This window comes from Leishmania infantum, chromosome 8 (genome assembly GCF_000002875.2).
Source record: "Leishmania infantum JPCM5 genome chromosome 8".
Classification (NCBI taxonomy): Eukaryota; Euglenozoa; class Kinetoplastea; order Trypanosomatida; family Trypanosomatidae; genus Leishmania; species Leishmania infantum.
This window is the reverse complement of record NC_009392.2, coordinates 192,111-212,363: the sequence shown is the minus strand read 5'-3', so window position 1 is coordinate 212,363 and position 20,253 is coordinate 192,111. Positions and strand designations below refer to the sequence as shown.

Sequence of the window (20,253 nt, the reverse complement as noted above, 5' to 3'; positions counted from 1 at the left end):
TGGGAGGGGTGGAGGGCGACGGTTGCGATGCGCATCGCCGGAGGGAGAGAGGAGAGAGGAGAGAGGGACAGTGGACAGGCCGAAACGGAGGCGGGCAGCGGCGCTGACGACCCGTGCCGGCCGCCACCGCCTAGTCAGACACGCCTACGACGCTCAGAGGAGAAGTTGCGAAAGCATGCGTACACAAACGACGCATCCCTCCCAAAAAAAGAAGAAACCAAGCCAGAATCAAGAGAAAGCACGAGTATGGGGCCAACCACCGGGCTCGCTCACCACGCCACACCCCCTCCCCGTCCGCTGAGCACGTCCCCACGAATCCGACGAGCTGTGGAGTAGAAACACTTACACCCATCCACACACGCACACACACACGTACACACGCAGGTGGTTTCGTTCTCTTTCCGCGATCATCGCTGACGCAGCGCCATGCGAGCCGTCTGCTCGTGTAGCATGACGGATGACGTTGCATCACTTGCGCCGCCGCTGTGCCGGGTGCGCGGAGGCGGGCTTTGCCGGGCGACACTGTACTCGCGATCTGCATCCGCAAGGCCGCCTCCACCACCGCGCATGATGTCGGATGCAAGGGTGGCAGGGGCGCCTGTGGTCACGAGACGCAACTGGTTCACGATGTCGCCGGCGCTGGGGCGCCGTGCCGCTACGGGCGATAGCATGCTCGCAAGGACGGACGCCAAAGCATGTGTGTAGCCCGCCTCGCCGATGACCTGCATAACCTCATCTTCCAGCGCACACGAGCGGGGCCAGCGGAGGCGGTCATCGGCAGCTTCGTCTGGCGGCTCCACATCCACGCCATCGCCCTCGTCGCCGCCTACAGACCGCAGGCCGGCACCACCATCGCAGCTCCACCCGTTGTTGCCAGGGCCGCCACTCGGCACCCCTGTTACGGCAAGGTCGTAGAGGTCGCCGAGGAGTGCCGCAAACGCGCGCTGGGCAAGCCGCGACGCGCACGTGCACGTGGGAATTGCAGGCGGCAGCGTGTCTGCGACGCCCTCGTGCGCGCGGACACGAGAGCTGCCGGCTTCAGTCGCATGTGGCGGGCTCAGCGTAGAGGTCGGTGTGGAAGCGGACGTTTGGTGGTGGCGGTGGTGCTGCTGCTGCTGCTGCGCATCCACAGTGTCGGCGCACATGCCGTAGAGCAGCACGCCAAGGCTCCATATGTCACTCGCCGTGTCCATCGCCAGCACCCGTTGGATGAGCACCTCATACACGCTCGAGCTGCTGCGGCTTCCTTCTCCACCGACAGAGCCTCCTCCTCCCTCGGCCATCCGCCGACCACCGTTGTTGCTGTTGCCACAGAGTTGGCGATCCACATCATTGTGATGACGGTGCAGCGCCTGTGACGTCGGCTGCGTAGACGATGTAGACGGCAAGCCTGTTGCCGCCGTGGTAGTGCTCGCAAACAGAGGTGCGTTAGAGAAGCTCGACGGCAGTCCACGCATATCACCGCCCAAACCCCGACGGCCACCGTCCTCTCCGGTGGTGTTCCGCAGCGGCTGCAGAGTCACGTCTGCCACGGAGCCTCCGCCCGGCGTGGTGGTGGAGGCAGCGAGAGCTCCTGGTAGCAAGGGGTCCACGGCCGCCGCGGAGGTGCGCTGCTGAGGAGGAGCCTGGCGGTAGTGGCGGCTGCCGCGCGGCACGCGGGTGAGTCCTTCCGCCTTCCACATGGCGGAGGTCAGCGCATTCACCTCCTCGCAGGTGAAGATACCGTCCTCGTCGATGTCGAGCTCCACGTCTCGATCGTCCATGTCTTCGTCCGCGTACGGGTCGTCGTGCCGCTGTAGTTGTGGCTGCTGCTGCTGAGGAAGCACACCGAGGGCTTGCTTGTCCCCTGTCACGTTCGCTCCCAGTTCGTCACTAGCAGTCGCACGCAAGAGGTTTGCTGAGCCCACCGCCGGAGACGCGGCAGGCTCGCGCGCGACATCACCACAACGCCGATGCGTGAGGCTATCACCATCGCCGCGTCGACGGCCGTCGCGGCGAGAGCTGGCCACGTGTTGCTCTCGCCGGTTTCGAATGGAGTGGAGTGACGAAGATGACTGCGTCAGCGATGAGCCGGGCACGGCGAGACCGGCAGCAGCGCCACCTTCATCACCGTGGTCAGACTGCGACAGTGTGCAGAGCCGCCCCCACAACAACTCCGGTGCGACGTGCGTGGGCACATCGATAAAGGTGAACAAGAAGTCAGCTAACGCCGCAATGCAGTCCTCGGACGGAAGGACGCTGCTCTTCGTCGTGATGGGCGGCGGCGACGATGGGGGCGGGTCAAGCCGGCGCAGCCAGCAGAGCCCAGCCGGGGCCTGCCGAAGAGTGGAGCGGGTCGTGCGCCCGAAGCACCCGCGTAGCCGCAGCGGCAGTTGCACCGTCAACCACCACGACATGCCGCCGTCTGTGAGGCTGATGGGCAGGTAGGTGTGCGTACTGAGCAGATGCCGTGCACGCTCCGGCGGCCACAGCTGTTCGTCTTCGTGTGGCTGTAGTTGTGGTTGCCCTTCCTGCGGCGCGTCGTGCGAGAAAGCCGCCGTGGATGATGACGCTGTAGCGCCAGCACGGAACAGAGAAGGCGGTGATCCGATGGATAGCGAGGAGCGCAAGACCGGCGAGCCAGCTTGCCAGACAGCGGTGGCGGCAGCTACCAAGCTGCTCGCCCGCCAGAAGGACGCGTGCGCAGAGAGCGGTCGTGCGGCGGCGGCAATGCCGGCTTCAAGGCGACGGTCCCGCCATCCACCTTCTCCTTCTCTTGCCTGCTGCGCTCCAGGTACGCGCATTGTGGCAGCGGCCATGTCTAGATCGCCGTTCGCGTCCTCGAGTCCACCGCGACCGCTGCTCACGCCCATCTTCATCCCTGCCAGTGCCGCCGGCGTTCCAGCGACGACCACACGCCGTCGTGCCACCGAGAAGGAGGCCGGCTCCCGCAGCAGCACGTTCGTCTGCTTAATGTTGCCGTGCAGGATGGGCGGCGACTGCGCGTGCAGCAGCTGAAGCCCAGTGCATACTTGGAAGAGGATGGAGCAGAGAAGCGACTCGGTCCAGCAGTGGTGGACAGGCGGCACACATGCCGGAGATGCGGAGGTTCTGCTGCTCAGCCCGGTGCGCTTCGTGTCCTTCGCGCCCGTCACGTCAGCAGGAAGCAGCTGCACCTGCTGGCAACGCAAAATGAAGTCGGCAAGGTCGCCGCTGCGCTCGTACGGCATGACCAGGCAAAGACTCCACGGCCTGAGTGTGGAGGGCTGGAGCGGGTTCACGCAGGCAGCCCAGCATACACGCGGAGTTGACTGCTCGGGGAGGCTCTGTCCTGCTGACAGCATCGGTGTGCATCGATGGCGTTGGCGGTGATGAGACGCCTTTGCTGGCTCGGCGTTCGCGCCGGGCCAGACATGCCTGCGATTCCATTCCACCGCAGCCTGTGACACGCTTAGCGGCGTCAAGCGGCCGCTGCGGTCGACGTGCGCGTGCTGGCTGCTGCTGTTGCTGTTTTGCTGCTGAAGAACGCTCACCTCGTACGATACGAACAGATCCTCTGGCAGCAGCAAGAAGAGCGAGAGGACGACGTTCACCTCGTGAGCGTCGAGCCACGCGCAGCTGTTGTCATCGTCGTCGCCGTCGATTACGCGAGCCTCGTTCGCGGCAGAAGACAGCGGCGGCAGCGGCTGACATCCCGCTCGGCTTGCTGTGGTGACGATGATGGCACTGCTGTCTCGTCTGCTCGTTGGTGGTGCCGTGGCATCCTCGGCATCCGTTTGCAGCGCCTGTGCCGCAGCACCTCCACGGCTGCTTCTACCGCCGCTGGCCACCTCGCGGGCGATGCCGCATGTGAGTTGAGTTGACACATCTAAAGGCCGAAGAGCGGCGGCAGAGGACACCGTCGTCGACGTGTCCGATGGGCGGTACCGCCGGTGAGGGCGACGCGACGGGGCACTGTTGCGGTGCTGTCTATACACCCCTGTCGCACCCAAAGCCTCTGTGACAGCGTCCGCTTGAAGGTCGCGGAGGCGCTCGCACAGGCGTGTTATGAGGGCTCGCGTGGCGTCGTCAGGGCACTGCGTGTACTTGACCACGACGGCCGTGCTCTGGTCGTGCCGCGCGGCCCACAGGGACGAGGTGGCGGTGGTCGGGACGCCTGGACTGAGGGTGGCGGACGCTGCTGGGAACGACGGTGGTGGCCGCGTGAAAAGGGACGAGCGCACGACGGGACTCGCATCGCCATCCAGCATGCGTACCCTTCGGTTCATACCGGCACCCGCCCCCCTCACTCGCTGCTGCTGCACCCGTAGCGGCGGCGGCGGCGGCGCCTTGCGAAGCGCAAGGAAGCACAGAGAATGTGGCCCTTGGCCGATCCGCGAGAGCACGCGATAGCGGTGTTGGTGCAGCCGCAGCACATCCACCGCTGTCGCCAACATGCGCGCTTCACTGTCCTCCTGCGCGCTGCCAACCACCTGGAGGAACTCGGCGTACGTTGAAATCGGGTACAGGCCAGGCTCGTCGTCATCCTCGACATCTGCGGCTTTGTTGGGCTCGCCGCTGCCGCGGAGAAGACGCTTGCGTCGGCCTTGCCCGTTGTGCCTCGCGGCGCCGCCGCAGCTGCGGCCGCGAATCCCGGGGCTCGCGTGCTGGTCACCTGCGCCATCGCCGCGGTCGAGCAGGCTCATCACCAGAAGCCCATCCTCCGGCACATGCTGAAGCCGCGCAGCGAGGAGCAGTGCCACCAGTAGCGTAACGATAGACACGCCAACGGCGAGCATGAAAAGCGGGGAGCTGGTGGTTTTGTCGGCAGGGTCGCGCGTCGGAGAAGGACGCGGTGTTGGCGTCGGCGCGGAGGTGGTGTGGCTGTTGTCGAGGATGCGCAGTGGCATCATCGGATTCAAGATGGAAAAGGACTGCCGGATGCGGCATGTAGGCCACAAGGTTGGCCGCACCACGTAGCTGAAGCATACGTACACCGGGGTCGTGCTGCCGCTGGCGCTGAAGAGGATAGTCGCGTTCGGGGAGCCGTCGTAGGCGCTGTCGAGTGTGCCGGCGGTGTTGCCGACGCAGTCGCGGCGACTGCTGAGCCGGACAGCGCAGACCACATTGTCATCGTCGTTGTCGACAAGCCGATTCCACCTACAGTAGCGTGTGTAGTTGAGGTCTCGAAACGCTAGATGGATAATGCCCTCGGAGTTGGTCTGCAGGGTGAGCGCATCGGGCCACAGCGGCGTGGGCATCGTCACGGCGAGCAGCTCGGGGCGGTCTCTGTCGTAGCGCACGTCCGGCAGCTCCCGCTGAGCCCAGCGAAGCGTCGGCTCCCGACGGACAACGGCTTCCGTGCCTTTGCCGGTGGCACGGAGAGTTGAGGGGTCACCGTGCAGCTGCGGCACCACATGCTGCCTGCCTGATGGATCGAGAAGATCAGCAGCAGCACTGTCGCCTGCCGCGGTGACCACCTGTGACCAGACGTCCTCGCCACCGAGTGCGTAGTAAAGAAGGATCGTGTCCGCCATGACGGGCGGGTCCGGCGCAGCAGCCGGGGCGGGGCGGCGGGCGTAGGGCAGTGAGATAAGGGTCGGCTGCATCCATGAGTAGCGGTACTCCGGCAGCGGCGCCGATGAAGACGACGATGAGGCGGTGGCTGAAGAAGACGATGACGTCGATGAGGTCATAGGCGCTGCACTGCTGCTTCCGCTGCTGGCGAACACGGCCGTCGATCCGGCGTGATCGTTGTGGCGGCTACTGGCCTGGGCATCCCGGCTTGCCGCACTCTCGGTTCCGGCGAACGTGCGTGCGGCAGCGTTCGGCTTCGCTGTTCGAAGCAGCGTCACCGCCGGCGGTGGTCGCAGGACCAACGGCGCACGAGCGGCGAACGCCTGTGCCAGCCTCGCGCGTATATCCAGCGCCGCGATATGTCCCAGGTTGTGATCGACCAGCACCACCTGGCCACCAAATACCGCCACGTGGCAGCCGTTGGGTGAGAGAAGAATGTCCTCCACGGCTGTGCGTGGTAGGGTAGAGGAGTCCACCGGCGACACGCAAATGCTTCCACCTATCTGCAGCGCACCACGTGGCACGGCGCGTGAGCAGCCGCGTACTCTGTCGGGCTCGAAAAACAAGAGATCAAACAAGTAACGTGCCACTGGCTGCAGTGGCGCCGGTGACGGCACGGACCGTGACGGCGGTGATGATGGCGTGTCAGAGCGGGGGGATGCCGATGACTTCCCTGGCGGCGTCGCCAGCTCCTGAACTAGATGCAGCGGCTCACCGCTCACGGCAACGCGGCTGCTTCGCCTAACGCGGCTCTCCTCTTGCAGTGCCCTAGCTTCGCGAGTCGCGCTGGCCGTGGTGTCGGCCTCGTAGGTCCAGCCGCCTGCAACGGCAGCGAACCCGGTCGATGTCGCTACGGATGGCTGCAACACAGGTGCGGTCAGGAAGGCGACATCGGCGTCGTACTTGCGCGTGACGACGTTGAAGGAGTCAACGCTGGCCGTGACGCGCTTCCCGGAGAGCAGGAAGCCGCCAATGATGAGCAGTTTGTTTTCCGTTGCGAGAGCGGTGCAGCTGGCGTTGACGCGCACGCGATCGGCGGGCACCTTGAAGTAGGTCAGGTTCACTGCTGGTGGCGGATCTGGGCCACCGACACGCGTGCTCGCGTGCGCCGTTCCTTCCGGGTAGAACGCTACCACCGGCGCGTAGGCTGCCTGCATTGCTTGCAGCTCCTCTGCCGTCATGCTCGCCACCTCGGCTGGTGATTGCGTGCTCATGGTGCAGCTACGCGCGACGTAGACACTATCGGTGAGCGTGACGGCTGCGTAGCGGCCAGCGAAGCCTAGCCCGGAAGGCAGCGTCAGCTGCGGCAGCGTTGTGATGTTGCCTTTGTCCACGTTCAAGGAGAGCAAGCGCTCGTGGTACGGCGAGGTGACGGAGGTCGCCGCGCTTGCTCGGTGGCGCGATGCGGCAACCCTCGTTCCTGACGCCCCGACGGGTGTGGCACAAGTTGCCGTGGCGCAGCCGCCGAGCAGCAAGATGGAGTTGTTCAGCAAAGCAATGGCGGGGTAGAAGACGGGGTACGGCAAGAGCGACTCGTTGAGCGTGCGCCACGGTGCGGCGGGGGCGGCGGGGGGCAGGCCGTTCGGGCGAATGAGAGAGGGGGCCGCTGGCGTCTCAGCCGTGATGGAGGGTGGCGCTGCTGCATGGCGGATGTAAGCGTAGCAGGTGGAGAGCGGTGCCGTGACGGCATGGAGGGCGATGGCGCATGCCAGCAGGAAGTGAAGGACGCGGAAGCCACGACGACACTGCAGCCCGTGGGGCCCACGCGTGCTGCCGGCGATGCTACGTGGACCTAGAGAGATCGAGTTCCATCGCGCTCCCGCCGTCCCGCTTGTGCTGTGCACCCGCGAGGTGCCCATGGAGAACTTGAAGACACAGAAAGACAAAAAAGGAAGGGGCGGGACAGGCAGGGAGGCACATGAACCCCCCCCTCCCCACACTATTCCAACAACAAGAACGATTCGGCACCGGCTTCTAAGAACACGGCACTCTCAGGGGTCAGCGGACGATCATGAGCGGGCGCGGCGAGGACCAGTGGACGCGCCAAGGGTTTGCGACGGAGAAGGGGGCAGGGCCGTCCGCGCAGTCTAAAAATGACACGAGCCGTGATGACCGTGGGTGTTGGAGGAAAGCAACGCAGAGGCCAAGCGCGGCGACGTCAAGACACGATCCGCGACCGGGACAAGCACCCGCAGCAGCGGCAGGGGCAGCACGGATACACGGAGTGCGCACCACCACCCCTTCCGTTCACAAGAAACAAAAGAGAACACAGAACACGCACCGCACGGCGATGCGATTTCTCTGCGCGCACGCGTGTGTGTGTGTGTTGTGCGTGCGTGCGCACACAGAGAGATGAAGAGCAGGGAGAAGGGCGGGCAAAGACCCAGGCGCAAGTCGAATTCGATGAGCTTGCCAGGGCAGTCGTTGAGCTAAGAAGGTGTTTTGATGCCAGCCTGGAAGAGGGCGTGTGTGGCCCAACGAAGCGACCACGCAAGTGCGGAGCGAAAGCGGGACACGAGAGAAGAGACAGCAGTGCGTGCGGGACAGAGGGAGAGGCAAGTTGGAGGGCTGAGCTGGCTGGGTGTGGCTCGGTGGGTGGGAGGGTTGCCGAACGGACATGCCGTGATGGACAAGTCACCTCACGACGCCACCGTATAGACAGAGCCGAAGAGAGAGAGAGGAGGGCCGCACCTCGCTCAGCTTCACCTTGCCCCCTCCCTCCTCCAAGCCCTTCCCCTCGTCAACTAGACGGCCTGCCGACCTACCGTAGCACGTGGTGTCGAGCAGAGATGAGACAGTCAGCTGATAAGGAGGGAGGCCCCATCACAAATGATCGCCGCGCTTGTCATCACCATTCCTGCCCTTCGCTTCCCTTGCCCCCCCCCCTCTCGGTTCTATGGACTCACGTTGGGCATACAGGTTTCTTTGTTTTCGTTTCTTGTCGCGCGTCCTGCTCCCTCGAGTGGCGTTCTCGTATTCGACTGTGCATGTCTGTGCGCGGGGACACGCCAGGGCAGGGGAGGGGGCGAGGGAGCGGAATGGCGGTGGTTTTTGGTGCTGCTGCTGCGCTGCTTGAGCAGTTCTACTCCATCTTGAAGGGCACTTCCGCTCATTCGCCCTCCCTCTCCCTTTTTCCTTTTTTTTGGCCTTTGTTGGCGGCCGCTTTCCGGCGCACCGGCGTTGAAGTTGTTACGGGAATCGAATACGACAAGGTGCCCCCAACACAGAACCATCAAGCAATGAGGGGGGGAGAGGATGGACGGAGCCAAGAACACAACGGTGGTGCGTGCGTTAGGGTCTCTGTACCCGTGCCCGTGTGTGCGTGTGTGTGCTTCGATGTAGGCACGAACTGTAGCAGAACGTCCGCGCGCACGTATCGGTGCTTCGGCGCCAGATGTGCTGATCACACGCACACACACACACACAGAAACACACAAAAAAAAAACAACAAGAGGGGTGGGGGCGGGGAGGAGGCAGAAAAAGCGGTGTCGGCGCGTGCAATCCAGCGCTCCTCACCACACAAAACAAAATATCAAACAACAACACAGGAGGCCCGGACGTCCGCGAAGGCAACTTATAACACGTCCTTCTCATCACTCTCCTCATCCTCATCAGAGCAAGGGGAAGACGATCGTTGCGTGGGTGCTGGGGCCGAGGACACACGACGGATGCTCAATCGACATGATCCGCCTTCCGTTGCGTTATCTCTTCTTCATCACCTAACCGTGCTCTTACCCACACAGAGAGACATATATGTATATACACACACATGCCACTGCTTCCACCATCAATGCATCACTTCGCCCCACCACCACTACTACCGCCACCGCCACACACACACACGCACACACGGGCGAGTGCGTCGGAGCAGTTCCCTCCCCCTCACAACTTTTCCTCTTTATATCGTCTTCACCGTTTGCTTGGTCCTATTTTTTTTTCTTCTCTCCGCATCACGGCGGACGCCGGCACGGTTGTCGCACCGCACACGCACGTCCGTGCGTGTGCGTATGCGTGTGCTAGGACTTGTCGAAAAGTGTCGCGAGCGTGTTCTCGGTGTGAATCTTCTCGATCGCGCGCGCGAGCAACGGCGCGATCGGCACGACGCGCAGCTTGCGCGCCAGCGCCGGGTTCTTCATGAGCTCGTCCTGATTTACGCTATCTGTAACCACGACCAGCTCAATGGGCGACTCGACCAGTAGATTGATTGCATTGCCGGACATGACCGCGTGCGTCGCGACGAGGATGATGCGCTCTGCGCCCTGCTCTTGAAGGCAGCGCGCCACGTGTGCCATGTTAATAGCCTCGTCGATCACAGTTTCAATGATGATGCACAGGCGGTCCTTGACATCGCCGACAAGGACGTAGTTCTTGTACTCATTGCTCGCTGTCTCCTTACGCATGATGAGTGCCTGAGGGCCCTCTTCCTGTTGCCGAAGGGCCTTCTCGATACCAAGAGTGCTGCTGCTGCGTTGCATGTCCGGCTCGCCGTGGCGCTGCAGCAGAAGGCTGTGGGTGCCGCCGTGTGCGGTGGCGTTCGTGCTGGCGTAGTAGCTGTGCGTGCTGAAACTCACGGCCTGTGATTCGCTGCCAACGATGGCGACTAGCTCCGACGTCACCGCATCCGCCGCGGGCGGCGTAGCAGGGCTATGCAGGTACTGTTTCCCCTGGGCATCGATGGGGGTGTTAACGTTGATGTGGCTTGTCGCCATGCTTGCAGCGGTGCTGCTGTTCGGCGTACCCCACTCCGTGCTCCGCGTCACTGGCCCGTGCTGCTGCTGCTGCAGCTTGCACTCGTGCGCCACCTCCCCAGACGAGGAAAGGCCGGTGCAGCGGTGGCTTTCTGCTATCACGCGCGGAATCTCGTAGTCGTGGCGGTTGGTCCGAGTGGTGCACGCCAACGGCTGCGTCTCTACCCGCCGCACCGCCGTGCACACCGACACGAACTGCGTGGCGCTGTCGAGGTTGTTGTAGCGCATGAGCGCATCCGCGTACTCCTTCGTACGACCGAGAAACTCGCCGCTTGGGGCGACGACCGTAATGTTCTCGAAGGTGTTCCCCTCGCTTTCCAATAGATTCGAGACGTAACGCACAAATTCGTACATGGCAGAGGCGCTCTCTATCGGGATGGAGAACATGCCCTCCACCTGGTCGCTGTGCATGTCCACCGTGATGACGTGGTGGCAGCCGACCAACTCAATCATCTCCGCCACGGCCGAGATGGAGGCGACGTTGCTCGTGTATGCAAGATACGGAATAACCGCCGTAATGCGCGCCGCCGCCGCGAGCTGCGCCGAGTGGACTAGCAGCGCCAGCTCCATCAGCGCCCCCGCGTTGCTGAGGTTTTCCGACTCGAGAGCGACCATGGACTGCACGACGAACACGTCGTCGCCACGGACAGGGGCCTGCAGGTTCACGCTGACCTCGCCGTTCGCAAAACGGCCGCAGCTGTTGCCGGGATAGCGCGGGCACTGCAGCACCTCCGTGATCATCTTCTCGCAGAAAAGGCTGCACGTGCCGGACAGCACTCGCACCGCAAACGTACCTGGGCGCTCGTGGTGGGGAAAGGCGTCGGCGACGAAGAAGGTCTGGCTGTTAGGCAGGATACGCTGCGCGTTGACGCCGGTGCGGTTCTCGTACTGCTTCATGTGTCGGACGGCCTGCTCGTACGTGAGTCTGAAGACGGTGCCGTACACTACAATCAGATCGAGCGCCGCGCTGCGAAAGTCGATGGAAGGCTGTGAGATGTTGCTCGCGTAGATGAGCCGGTCAATGTTCACGACGCGCTGCAGCAGCTCGAGGCTGTCGCAGGCGCACCGCTCCTGGAACTTCTTCAGAATCTTTCGGAACGCTTTCAGGTTGAGGGCGCGGTACTTGACTATGACTTCAAGCTTCAGGTAGAGCGACGGGATGTAGTTGCGCGGGAGCTCGTTGCGGATGTGGTCCTCGTTGAAAGTGCGTAGCTCCGCGACAGCGTTCACAAAGTCGCGCTCGAGCTTGATGAGGTAGCGCTTGACGCGCATGTACGACTCATGCAGCTTCTCGAAGAACCTCTCCTGCAGCTGGATGCGGCGCTGGATAAGCGCCGCCAGCTCCTTGTCCGTCTCCTTTAGCGCCCTGAAGCCGGGTGTCTCGAAGAAGAGTGGCGAGAGCGGGTCGGTGAACATGGTAGTGGTGATGTGCTGCTGCCGCCCTCTCGGTGTGACGAAGACGGGCGAGGCGGGAAACTCCTTGTCATCGCGCCGGCCCGTCGGCGTGACGGCGGCGGACGTCTCGCACAGACAGGGCTGCACGGGCTCCACCTGCAGCGGTTCCGTAATCGTCAGCGTCGACGTCAGCGATGGCTCAACGACGCTGCGGTGCGCATACCGGTCACGGTACGTGGACTCCAACGCTTGCCGGATGTGCTCGATCTTCTTTGCAATCGGCTTCAGCTCAAAGTAGGAGACGTAATTATCCAACGTGATCTCCGTGTTGTACTCGCTGAGCAGCTGCCGGTGGAAGGCCTGGCCCTGGGAGAGATCCTTGCCGGTCTTCAGCATCAGGCCCGTGTAGGCGTGTGTCGGTGGGGCGGTATGGCGGGGTGGGGGTGGGGAGGAAGAAACGAGATGGTTAGGTTATATGTACGCGTGCACTCCAGAGGTTGCCTGTGAGGTGCGGTGGTGCTGGTGAGTGCGGGGGAGGGGGGAGGGAGGAGGGCTAAGGATGAAGCTGGTTCGGAGCGATTCGCTTCTGCGCAAGGCGATGAGGACGACATAATGAGGGTGCATGACGGAGTGCGAGTATGTCAGAAAGACCGAGAGCCGTTACGGCCTTGCCTGCTTACGCGCGCGCATGCACGCGTCTACTTTGCCCGTTTTTTTTTTTTGGGGGGGGGGGGGGGGTGGGGGCGCTCCTCTGGCGTACCTGGACGTGAAGAACAGCAGCAGTAGAGGGGCAACGGAGCCGAGGGCGTCTTCTGGCTGCTTGTTGGGTACACCATGACACAGCTAGCGAGACGGGAAAGGAGTAATCTGTCTGTCTGTGTGTAGCAGAAGTGAAGTGCAGCGTATAGCAGGTTGACTGTGCTGCGTTGGCGACGGCGAGGCAAGGGAAACCGACCAGGCCCGCCGTCCCGCCAAATGGCACATCTGCACCAACAAAGGATGCTGCACCCGCGCACGAACAGATTACAAAGAAGATGTAGGGTGAGAGAGAAAGTCACAGGAAGTCCAGCACGCAGATCGTGCTGAGACCGCGTCGCACGCCACTCGGCACAGAGGCGATTGCTGCGGCGGTGTACCGGCGTATCGCTCGCTGCTCCGCGTGCGTCATGTAGGGTGAGCATGTGAGGTTGTCCAGCCGACGCCGCTGCGGACGCGCTGCTGCCTGGTGCCCCTGTGGAGGCGCAGCAGTGCATGTGCGACCTCCAGCCGTCGCAGTGCCGCTCAGGCGCCGGTGCAGAAAGAAAGATCGCCAATCGTTGCTGAGCATCGAAGAGACATCGGTGGCGGGCGAGTTCATGTCGCCCGCTTTCGCACCCCCGTGAGCGAGAGCAGCGGCCACCGCTGCCTTCTTGTCGCCCCGGTGACCCGCCGACTCTCCGCCGCACCGCTTGCCACCACCGGTGATACCGTTGCCGTCGCTGTTGCCGACCGTGGCTGGCGTGGGCTTCGCGGCGTCGTTGGCTCCGTTCACTAGCGGGAGGCGAGCCAGTAGGCCTTCCCAGAGCTCCCCGTACGACGTCCATTTGATAGTGTGGGTAGGCGGGGAAGCAGCCTCGGTGGTGGCAGCGGGAGCGGTTGGTGCCGACGCATCGTATGCGCTCCGTCTAGCCATGCGTGCCGTCTGCGCAGTTTGCACCCTGGCCCCACCTGCAGCCCCAGCACCACAAGGCGCAGGTGGCGGCGCAGCGGTGCCCAAGAGCAACTGGTTAGGCTGTACACCATCCCTGGCGTCGGCGGGCGCTGTCGAGGGTAGCAGGCGCAACAGCGTCGCGGCAGTGTACGCCTCCTGCGTAGCGAGATGAAGTAGCTGTGCCCGCCACGACGTCGCCGCACTCGCATGCCGTCGCGGATTCGATGCCCCCACGGGGGAACTTGTCACGGAGGTCCGTGACAAGCTCCCCTTGCGGAGCCGCGGTGCAGCACGGGCGGTTGCACCGGTGGAAGTCGATGTGCTTGCAGAGCTACCTTTTCCGACGGCGTGATCAGGGGAGGGCGAGCGCTGCTGCTGCTGCCGCTGCTGCTTCGCGGGAATGCGAGGCTCTTGCACCGCAGCGGCGTGCCGCACTTTGCGCGACGGCGGCATCTGCCACGAAGAAGGCGTGCTTGCACGTGTTCGTGCACCAGAGCTGCCGATGAAGGGGAGGGGGAGGGGGCCGACCCTCAAGTGGCAGGGTCAGGGACCTCAGGAGAGGAGGGAGGTTTGGAGCAAGACGAAGAGCACAGCAAATAAAAAAGAAAGAGGTGAAGGATCGGCCTGCGCGCGCTCGTGCAGATTCCGCCAAGAAGGGCTCGCGTGGCATGCATGGGGCGCGGCGAGCACTTTAAGAGATGTTGCCCGCCATCTACTCTCTCCGCCTGGCTTCTCGGTGCTACGGTATTTCTCTTCGCGCACAAAAGCACCGCTGGGAGGAGAGGAGGCAAGCTCGGCACTGCACGACAGTGCCACGTGCCTGACGTGCCCCTCCCCCCGCCTCGGCAGACGTCACCTGCCAAGTTCTGTTTCGTTCTCGCGCATTGCCTCTCTCGCTCATGGTTTCGTCTGCGTGCCACTGCCGCACCCACCCGCCCATGGTTCTGTCTTTACGCCCAACACGTGGAACGCCATCGCGTTCTCCGCCGTGATGATACCCCCTCCCCGCGTCTACACGGAGCGTGTAACGCCGAGACCACGGAGCCGACCTGCCTTCGTGCACAGCGACATCACATGGCGCGGCCGTCATTGTCGCAAGCGCGCGAGGAAGCCAAGTGAGGACAGAGAGAGAAAAAGAAGGAGAAGGGGAGGGGGCTGCGCGGCAGCTCGCCGCAGACACGCATCTGGCGTCGCCGTCTCTCCAACCCCCCCCCCCACACACACGCACCATTTCCTTCAACGTAGAGCTCACGCCAGAATGACGGAGATGGAGGCGACACCGCTGCAGAACAGTGCCTCCGACTGCGAGGTACCGTCACGGTCACCACCGCGAGCCTGGACGCCTTTGCTCCCCTTCACGACAGAACCCGTTGCCCCCGGGAGGTTCGTTGGTTGCGCACCAGGGAGGGCGAGCGGCACATCTGCGAACACGCCGGACCACCCCAGCACATCCATGGTGCGGCTGCTGGGCTCGATCGAGACGACGTTGTCGGCCACCGCCGCCGCTGTCACGCCGGTGGGCTGTTTGAGAGTGGGCGAAGTGGAGCTACGGCCGGCTGCGGCGCCGGCCGTGTGCTGCTGGCCACTTGTGTAGAAACGTAGCGGGCGCAGCTGGTGCACAGAGACCGTCGGGTCGCCATGGACGGTGAGCCAGCTCGCCTCCGCCGCATTACCATCGACCCTTGTGATGCGGCTAGCCGTATCGCAGGCTGCTTCACCGACGACGCCGGTCGCGGCATTTGGGGTTACCGTTGGGGCAGTGAGACTCCAGGGCCACCATCGGCTCCTCTTGCGCGGGGCCGCACTCCCGTGCGGCGTTTCCGAGCCCGGAAGGGGCACGACACCGATGGACACGGCGAGGTAGTCCATGGGCAGCCGCGCCGGAGACGCTGCCACAGACGACGGTGATTCTGGCAGCTGTTCGTGCAGGGATGCCGCGCCCGAGCCACGATGGTGTCGGTATAATCGAGTTGTCTCCATGGCAGTCATCCGTGGCGGCAACTGCGAATCCTGCGAGGGTGTCGACGCGCAGAACGGCGCCGCGCTTGCGTAGCTGCCATCGTCAACGCTGTTGTGACATTGTTGCTGTGCCACGGTCACTGCTGCTGCTTCTGCGCGCGCTGCTTCAGCCAGAAGGAGCTGGGACAGCAAGGTTGAAGAAAAGCTTCGGACGGACTGGCTTGGCGGCGATGCCTGTGCAGGGCTGGACGCGACTGCTGTCTTGTCCAAGGCGCATACAGGCAGCACGGATACGGGGACGCGTTCCAGCGATACGGCAGCGCGACCGCCGTGTTGTGCCGGTGGCATGTGCATCGCACACTCCGCGTCCCCGGTGCCATCGAATGCGCGAGAGGGAGAGGGCGGCGGAGACATCCCCCGTGCGCTCTGCCGTTCTGACACGTTCGAGAAGCGCTGTAGCATGTCCGCCTCGTCCTCGTCGGTTTCGCGGTCGTGCGTGTTGGGCACGCGAGAGGCACGCACCGCCGCTGTTGTTGGCATGACAAGGGACGGAGGCGCGTCAGTGGTGGCGGCAGACGTGCGCGACCCGTTCCACCTTTTGTTGCCGCTAGAGTCGCTACCGGTGCTGCCGCCATTCCCCGAGTTGTGTGCCCGCCGGCACTCTGCAGCGGCGCCTGTCTCACTGCCTCCGGCGCCGGTAGCGGTGATGGGTCTGTCGCTGATGCTGCTAACTCGCGTCCCGCTACTGCGCTGGCGCCGCCGCGCCGACGGCCGTGCCCTTGGAGGCATGTGTGCTGTATTTCGTCCGTGAGGTGGTGTGGACTGCGATTACCTTCGTCTAATACCTGCGTGTGTGCGTGCTTGTGCGTTTGCGTGTGAGCTCCTTCCATTTTATGTTTTGTGTTGTTGTTGAGGCGCCGAGCAGTCAAGCGTCAGCCGGTGCACCTCGCACGGTATGCGGTGTTCCTCCGCGCGTAGCGTTGTGAGCGAGCCACGAGTGATATGGAGAGAGGGACGGGTGCAGGATGACGATGTGTTGGGTCGGAGTTTGAGGGGAGAGCGAAGAGGGCGCGTTACGGCGCAACCGAAGCGAAGGCGTCACTCGCCGTTCCGCCTTGTGGTCGTGCATGCGTCTGTGTCTGTCGGTTTGTCTGTGTGCTTGAGGTGGGGGTGGGGGGGTGGGGAGTTACTCGCATCCGACCATGATGCCCTCTCTGCTGCTGCTGCCGCCGCCGAAGCTTAACCGGAGCTCGGGATCGAACGAGGACAGCGGCACCAGCAAGCGGTGCCATTGTGGCGCAGCAACCCCAGACGGTCACCCACAGTGACCAGTCTCGTCCCTGTCCGAATCCACTTGGGATGGCTGACGGAGGCCTCGCAGGCGGCGCGACGGTGCCACTCACAAGGTGGTGGTGGGTGGTGGGTGGGGGGAGTTGCGAGAACCACGCCGGTGATGACGCAGACGAGAGCAGAATACAGCGATGACGGTGGCAGCAGTAGCGCTTGTAAAGGGGGAGAGAGTGAAGCTGGTCACGACCACCTGCGGACCGCGGACAGCGGAAAAAAAAGGGGCGGGGGTGAGGTGAGGGATGGGCGAAAACGCAAAATGCACCGCCGTTGCGCGGTCTGGACGCGCGTAAGGTTGATTCCATGAAGCTGTCCTCTCTCCTCCCCCACAGCGTTTTTGCTGACGTGGTCGACGCCGGATGGTCATCTACGGGGCCCCTCGCCCACCACAGCCGCCGCGACCACCACTGCCACGACCCCTGCCGCTCGGCATCTGGCCGAAGCGCTGCATCGTCTGCATGAAGGCGCCAAGCTGACGCTGAATGAGGAGCATGTCTTGCATATCCTCCGGCAACGGCGGGCTGCCGTTCATCGTTGCCCGCTGCACTCGCTCGAGGGTCTCGCGTTGCTTTGGGCTGAGGGTGCGCATCGCCATGTCCATCATTTGCATCACCTGTGGAGACGGGTGCGCGACGGGTAACACGTTCTCACCGCCGCCGGCCCGCGCGGACGCCGCCTGTGCCTGCTCCATCACACTGGAGCCATACACGGAATTGCTGTAGAGGTGCTTCAGGGCTGGCACGGCCGCTGGGAGCGCCGTCACCTGCGACTCGATCAGCAAGCAGAGCTCCGTGATGAGCCGCACCGTCTCCTTCTCCTTGTACATGCGTACCGCGTTCTTGAGCTGCTCCACAATTTCGACGCCGTCCAGCTTCGGCGCATCGCTTGCCTTCTCGAGGCTCATGTTGTCCACCTGCTGCGCCAGTACCCCGGATGCATCTTGAGAGCTCTTAGCACGACCACACGCGTCGCCAGTACCTCTGCCCACTGCACCGGCGCTGACGCTGCTGCAGATGCCGCCGGCTTCGGCGTTGTAGTGGTTGGTGAAGTAGTCCGCCTGTACTTCTTCATAGCGCTTCATGACGGCCTCAGCATCCGTCGGGGTCGGCTCACGGCTCATCGCAGCACGGACGCGCTCCTGAAACGCAGGTGTCTTGATGGCGGCGATCATGGCCTCGGCGTAGGTGTGGACCTCATCTCTCGTAAGTTGCGCCATGGCAGCTGATGAGGGCGGGGTGAGGGGAGGGAGGGAGGGAAAGAGGAGGTGGGCGCGCGCGCTTAGGAAGGCAAGCCCACGTAAGCACCGAACGCTACGGCGTTTGCCCAACCCGGGATGTATGAGAAAGGGACGGCGCAGCACCACTGCCGCGCGAGGCGAGTACGCAGACGCACCGACACGCCCCGTGCGTGTGTGTGTGTGTGTGTAAAACACAGGGAAGACCAAGGAAAGCCCGAACAAGGCGAACGATAGCGGAACGAGAGAGAGAAAAGGGCAAGAGAAGGATGCATGTGCTGCACGGCTCGCCGGAACGTGAGGGATATGACGAGCATCGACGTCATACGCGCCACTGGCCCTCTCCACGCAGCGGCAGAGAGCGTCGGCAGGAAGCGACCGCAACAGCTGCTTGCGCATTGCCCGCATCCGCTGCAACCCCTTGCAAGCACTCCTCCCCCATCACCACCACCCCGCACAGGTGACAGAGCCGCGGTGATGCACAAGCTTGCTGCGATAGAGATGCGCACGTCATCGCATTATTCATTCTTTCAGCTGTGGCCTTCGCTTTTCCACTCTTGTACCCGCCCTCCCCAGCGTGTCCATTCCGCCGCCACCAAGCAATTCACAACAAAGCAGACGCACTGCATACACACGCATACAGCTCCGCCTGGCCCTCTGCTGCGCCGCGGCCGCGTCCGGCTCGTCTGGGACGAACCGTCCCCCTGTCAAATCGGGGCCATGCGTCGCACGCGCTCTTCCTGTCCTTCCTAGCCCGTTCTTCCGATGCGTGCTGTACGGCCGGTGCCGGAGACAGGCTTGGGCGGACGGCACGCATCGGGTCCAGGGCGGGCTGCGTCCACGGTCCTGATGCATGCCGCATGAGCTCAAGAAGGGTCCTGTCCAGCTCCAGGCCAGGGCCGTCTGAAACCCTGCACATTCTGCCTGTGTGCCGTGGTTTCGGCATCTGCGCCTCATCAGCCCACCCGATTGGACGACCTTGTCTGCTTGGATCGTTGTCTTCATCTGTCATTTTCCTCGATGCCACCGACGGCAGGGGGAGGGGAGGGTACGCGCCTGGGCAGCTTGCCGGCATGCGCCGCGACAGGTGGGACGCGGGCATCAGTCGTCTGGGGCAGCAGAGGCATCCCACCGTCCCCTGAATCCGCATGCCTCTGCCAGGAGTGGGTGTGCCAAGCGGAAGGGGCCCGTGCCTGCGCACAGAGATCTCACAGCATGCTGTCCTCGGGGGGGGGAGCATAGGAGGCAGCTACACACACACCCAACGGGGGAAGTCCATGCAGCGCGAGTGAGATGTGCGTGTAATCAGATCGTTGTGCGCAGGGTCACCGCGTGCCATGCGGTGTGCTTCGAGCTCCGGGCGATCCGCGGGTCGCGCGTGGAATACTGGGGCACATCGCCGGGTCGGGCACTCTCATAGTAGAATGCCTTTCAGCGGAATCGCCGGCATGACTGGTAGTGATCTGGCACAAACGCGAGGATCATGGCTGCAAGTCTCTGTGGCGTAGCGGCCGTCCCAGACATGTCCACCGACGCACCTGGTGGGCAGGCTGCAGGCTGCTTGGCTTCCCACAGCGCGACTTTGGGTACTGGACCCTGTATGAAACGACGCACGGAGGTGATCCCGCATAATTAGGGGGTTTCCGTTGCCTTCGTGCCGAAGAGGCAGACAGGAAAGGCGGAGCCACACCAGACCCATCGCAGATGCGCAGGCAGACGTCGCAGGAAGGTGGGATGGGCGGAGGAGGGGCGAAGAGAATGTGAAGGGGGGGGAAGTGTGGGCACCTCTATCTTCTTCTTGCCCTTCCTCGTACACCCCTTCGCCAGAGAGGCACGCTGACAAGCGTATACACGCCGAGAAGGAGCTGCCGCCACCTGTGCAGTGGTGAGGCCGCGGAAACGTCAACAAAGACAGCCTCCAGATGGGGAGGGGGAGGGGACAACGACGGCATCGGCAAAGAAAAAAAGAAAACGGCGCACCAACACCACTACAGATGAAGAAAGGATGCACCTGTATTCGGTTCGGCAATGTCTCTGGTCCCTCTCATGGGCTCCACACACACACGCACACGCACACACGCAGAGAAAGAGAGACACAGAGACAGACAGAGATGCACAGAGACACGCGTCGTGCATACGAGTACACATATGCGGATGTCTAAAACCGATGCTCATCGAATACCTGTGTGCCTTGCCGTCCTGCTTCACAGCTTCCTTTTCTTCTGGTTTAGCCAAGCACCAAGCGTCACCACCGGGGGGAGGGGAGGAGGGAGCGAGGCGGGGCGGTGGTGGTGAGCAGGCGAGGGCGAGAGGTGTCCCGGTCAGGGCGCGTCGGGGAAGGGGCG

General features: G+C 63.4%; 5 protein-coding genes across 5 annotated transcripts; all 5 read right to left on the bottom strand.

Annotated features, from left to right (window-relative positions):
* Nucleotides 1-407: 407 nt before the first annotated feature.
* LINJ_08_0530 (conserved hypothetical protein) lies at nt 408-7,394 on the bottom strand (the record flags this gene model as incomplete). The annotated part of the gene is made up of 1 exon (XM_001463354.1): nt 408-7,394. The coding sequence occupies one exon, from the start codon at nt 7,392-7,394 to the stop codon at nt 408-410; it is 6,987 nt and encodes a 2,328-aa protein (XP_001463391.1).
* Nucleotides 7,395-9,551: 2,157 nt separating this feature from the next.
* Nucleotides 9,552-12,074, bottom strand: LINJ_08_0520 (putative ribose-phosphate pyrophosphokinase; the record flags this gene model as incomplete). Its single annotated transcript, XM_001463353.1, has 1 exon — nt 9,552-12,074. The coding sequence occupies one exon, from the start codon at nt 12,072-12,074 to the stop codon at nt 9,552-9,554; it is 2,523 nt and encodes an 840-aa protein (XP_001463390.1).
* A 658-nt stretch (nt 12,075-12,732) lies between these two features.
* On the bottom strand, nt 12,733-13,821 carry LINJ_08_0510 (hypothetical protein, unknown function; the record flags this gene model as incomplete). Its single annotated transcript, XM_001463352.1, has 1 exon — nt 12,733-13,821. The coding sequence occupies one exon, from the start codon at nt 13,819-13,821 to the stop codon at nt 12,733-12,735; it is 1,089 nt and encodes a 362-aa protein (XP_001463389.1).
* Nucleotides 13,822-14,616: 795 nt separating this feature from the next.
* Nucleotides 14,617-15,867, bottom strand: LINJ_08_0500 (conserved hypothetical protein; the record flags this gene model as incomplete). Its single annotated transcript, XM_001463351.1, has 1 exon — nt 14,617-15,867. One exon carries the CDS (start codon nt 15,865-15,867, stop codon nt 14,617-14,619), a length of 1,251 nt encoding a protein of 416 aa, XP_001463388.1.
* A 1,174-nt stretch (nt 15,868-17,041) lies between these two features.
* On the bottom strand, nt 17,042-17,890 carry LINJ_08_0490 (conserved hypothetical protein; the record flags this gene model as incomplete). The annotated part of the gene is made up of 1 exon (XM_001463350.1): nt 17,042-17,890. The coding sequence occupies one exon, from the start codon at nt 17,888-17,890 to the stop codon at nt 17,042-17,044; it is 849 nt and encodes a 282-aa protein (XP_001463387.1).
* Between the last annotated feature and the right edge of the window lie 2,363 nt (nt 17,891-20,253).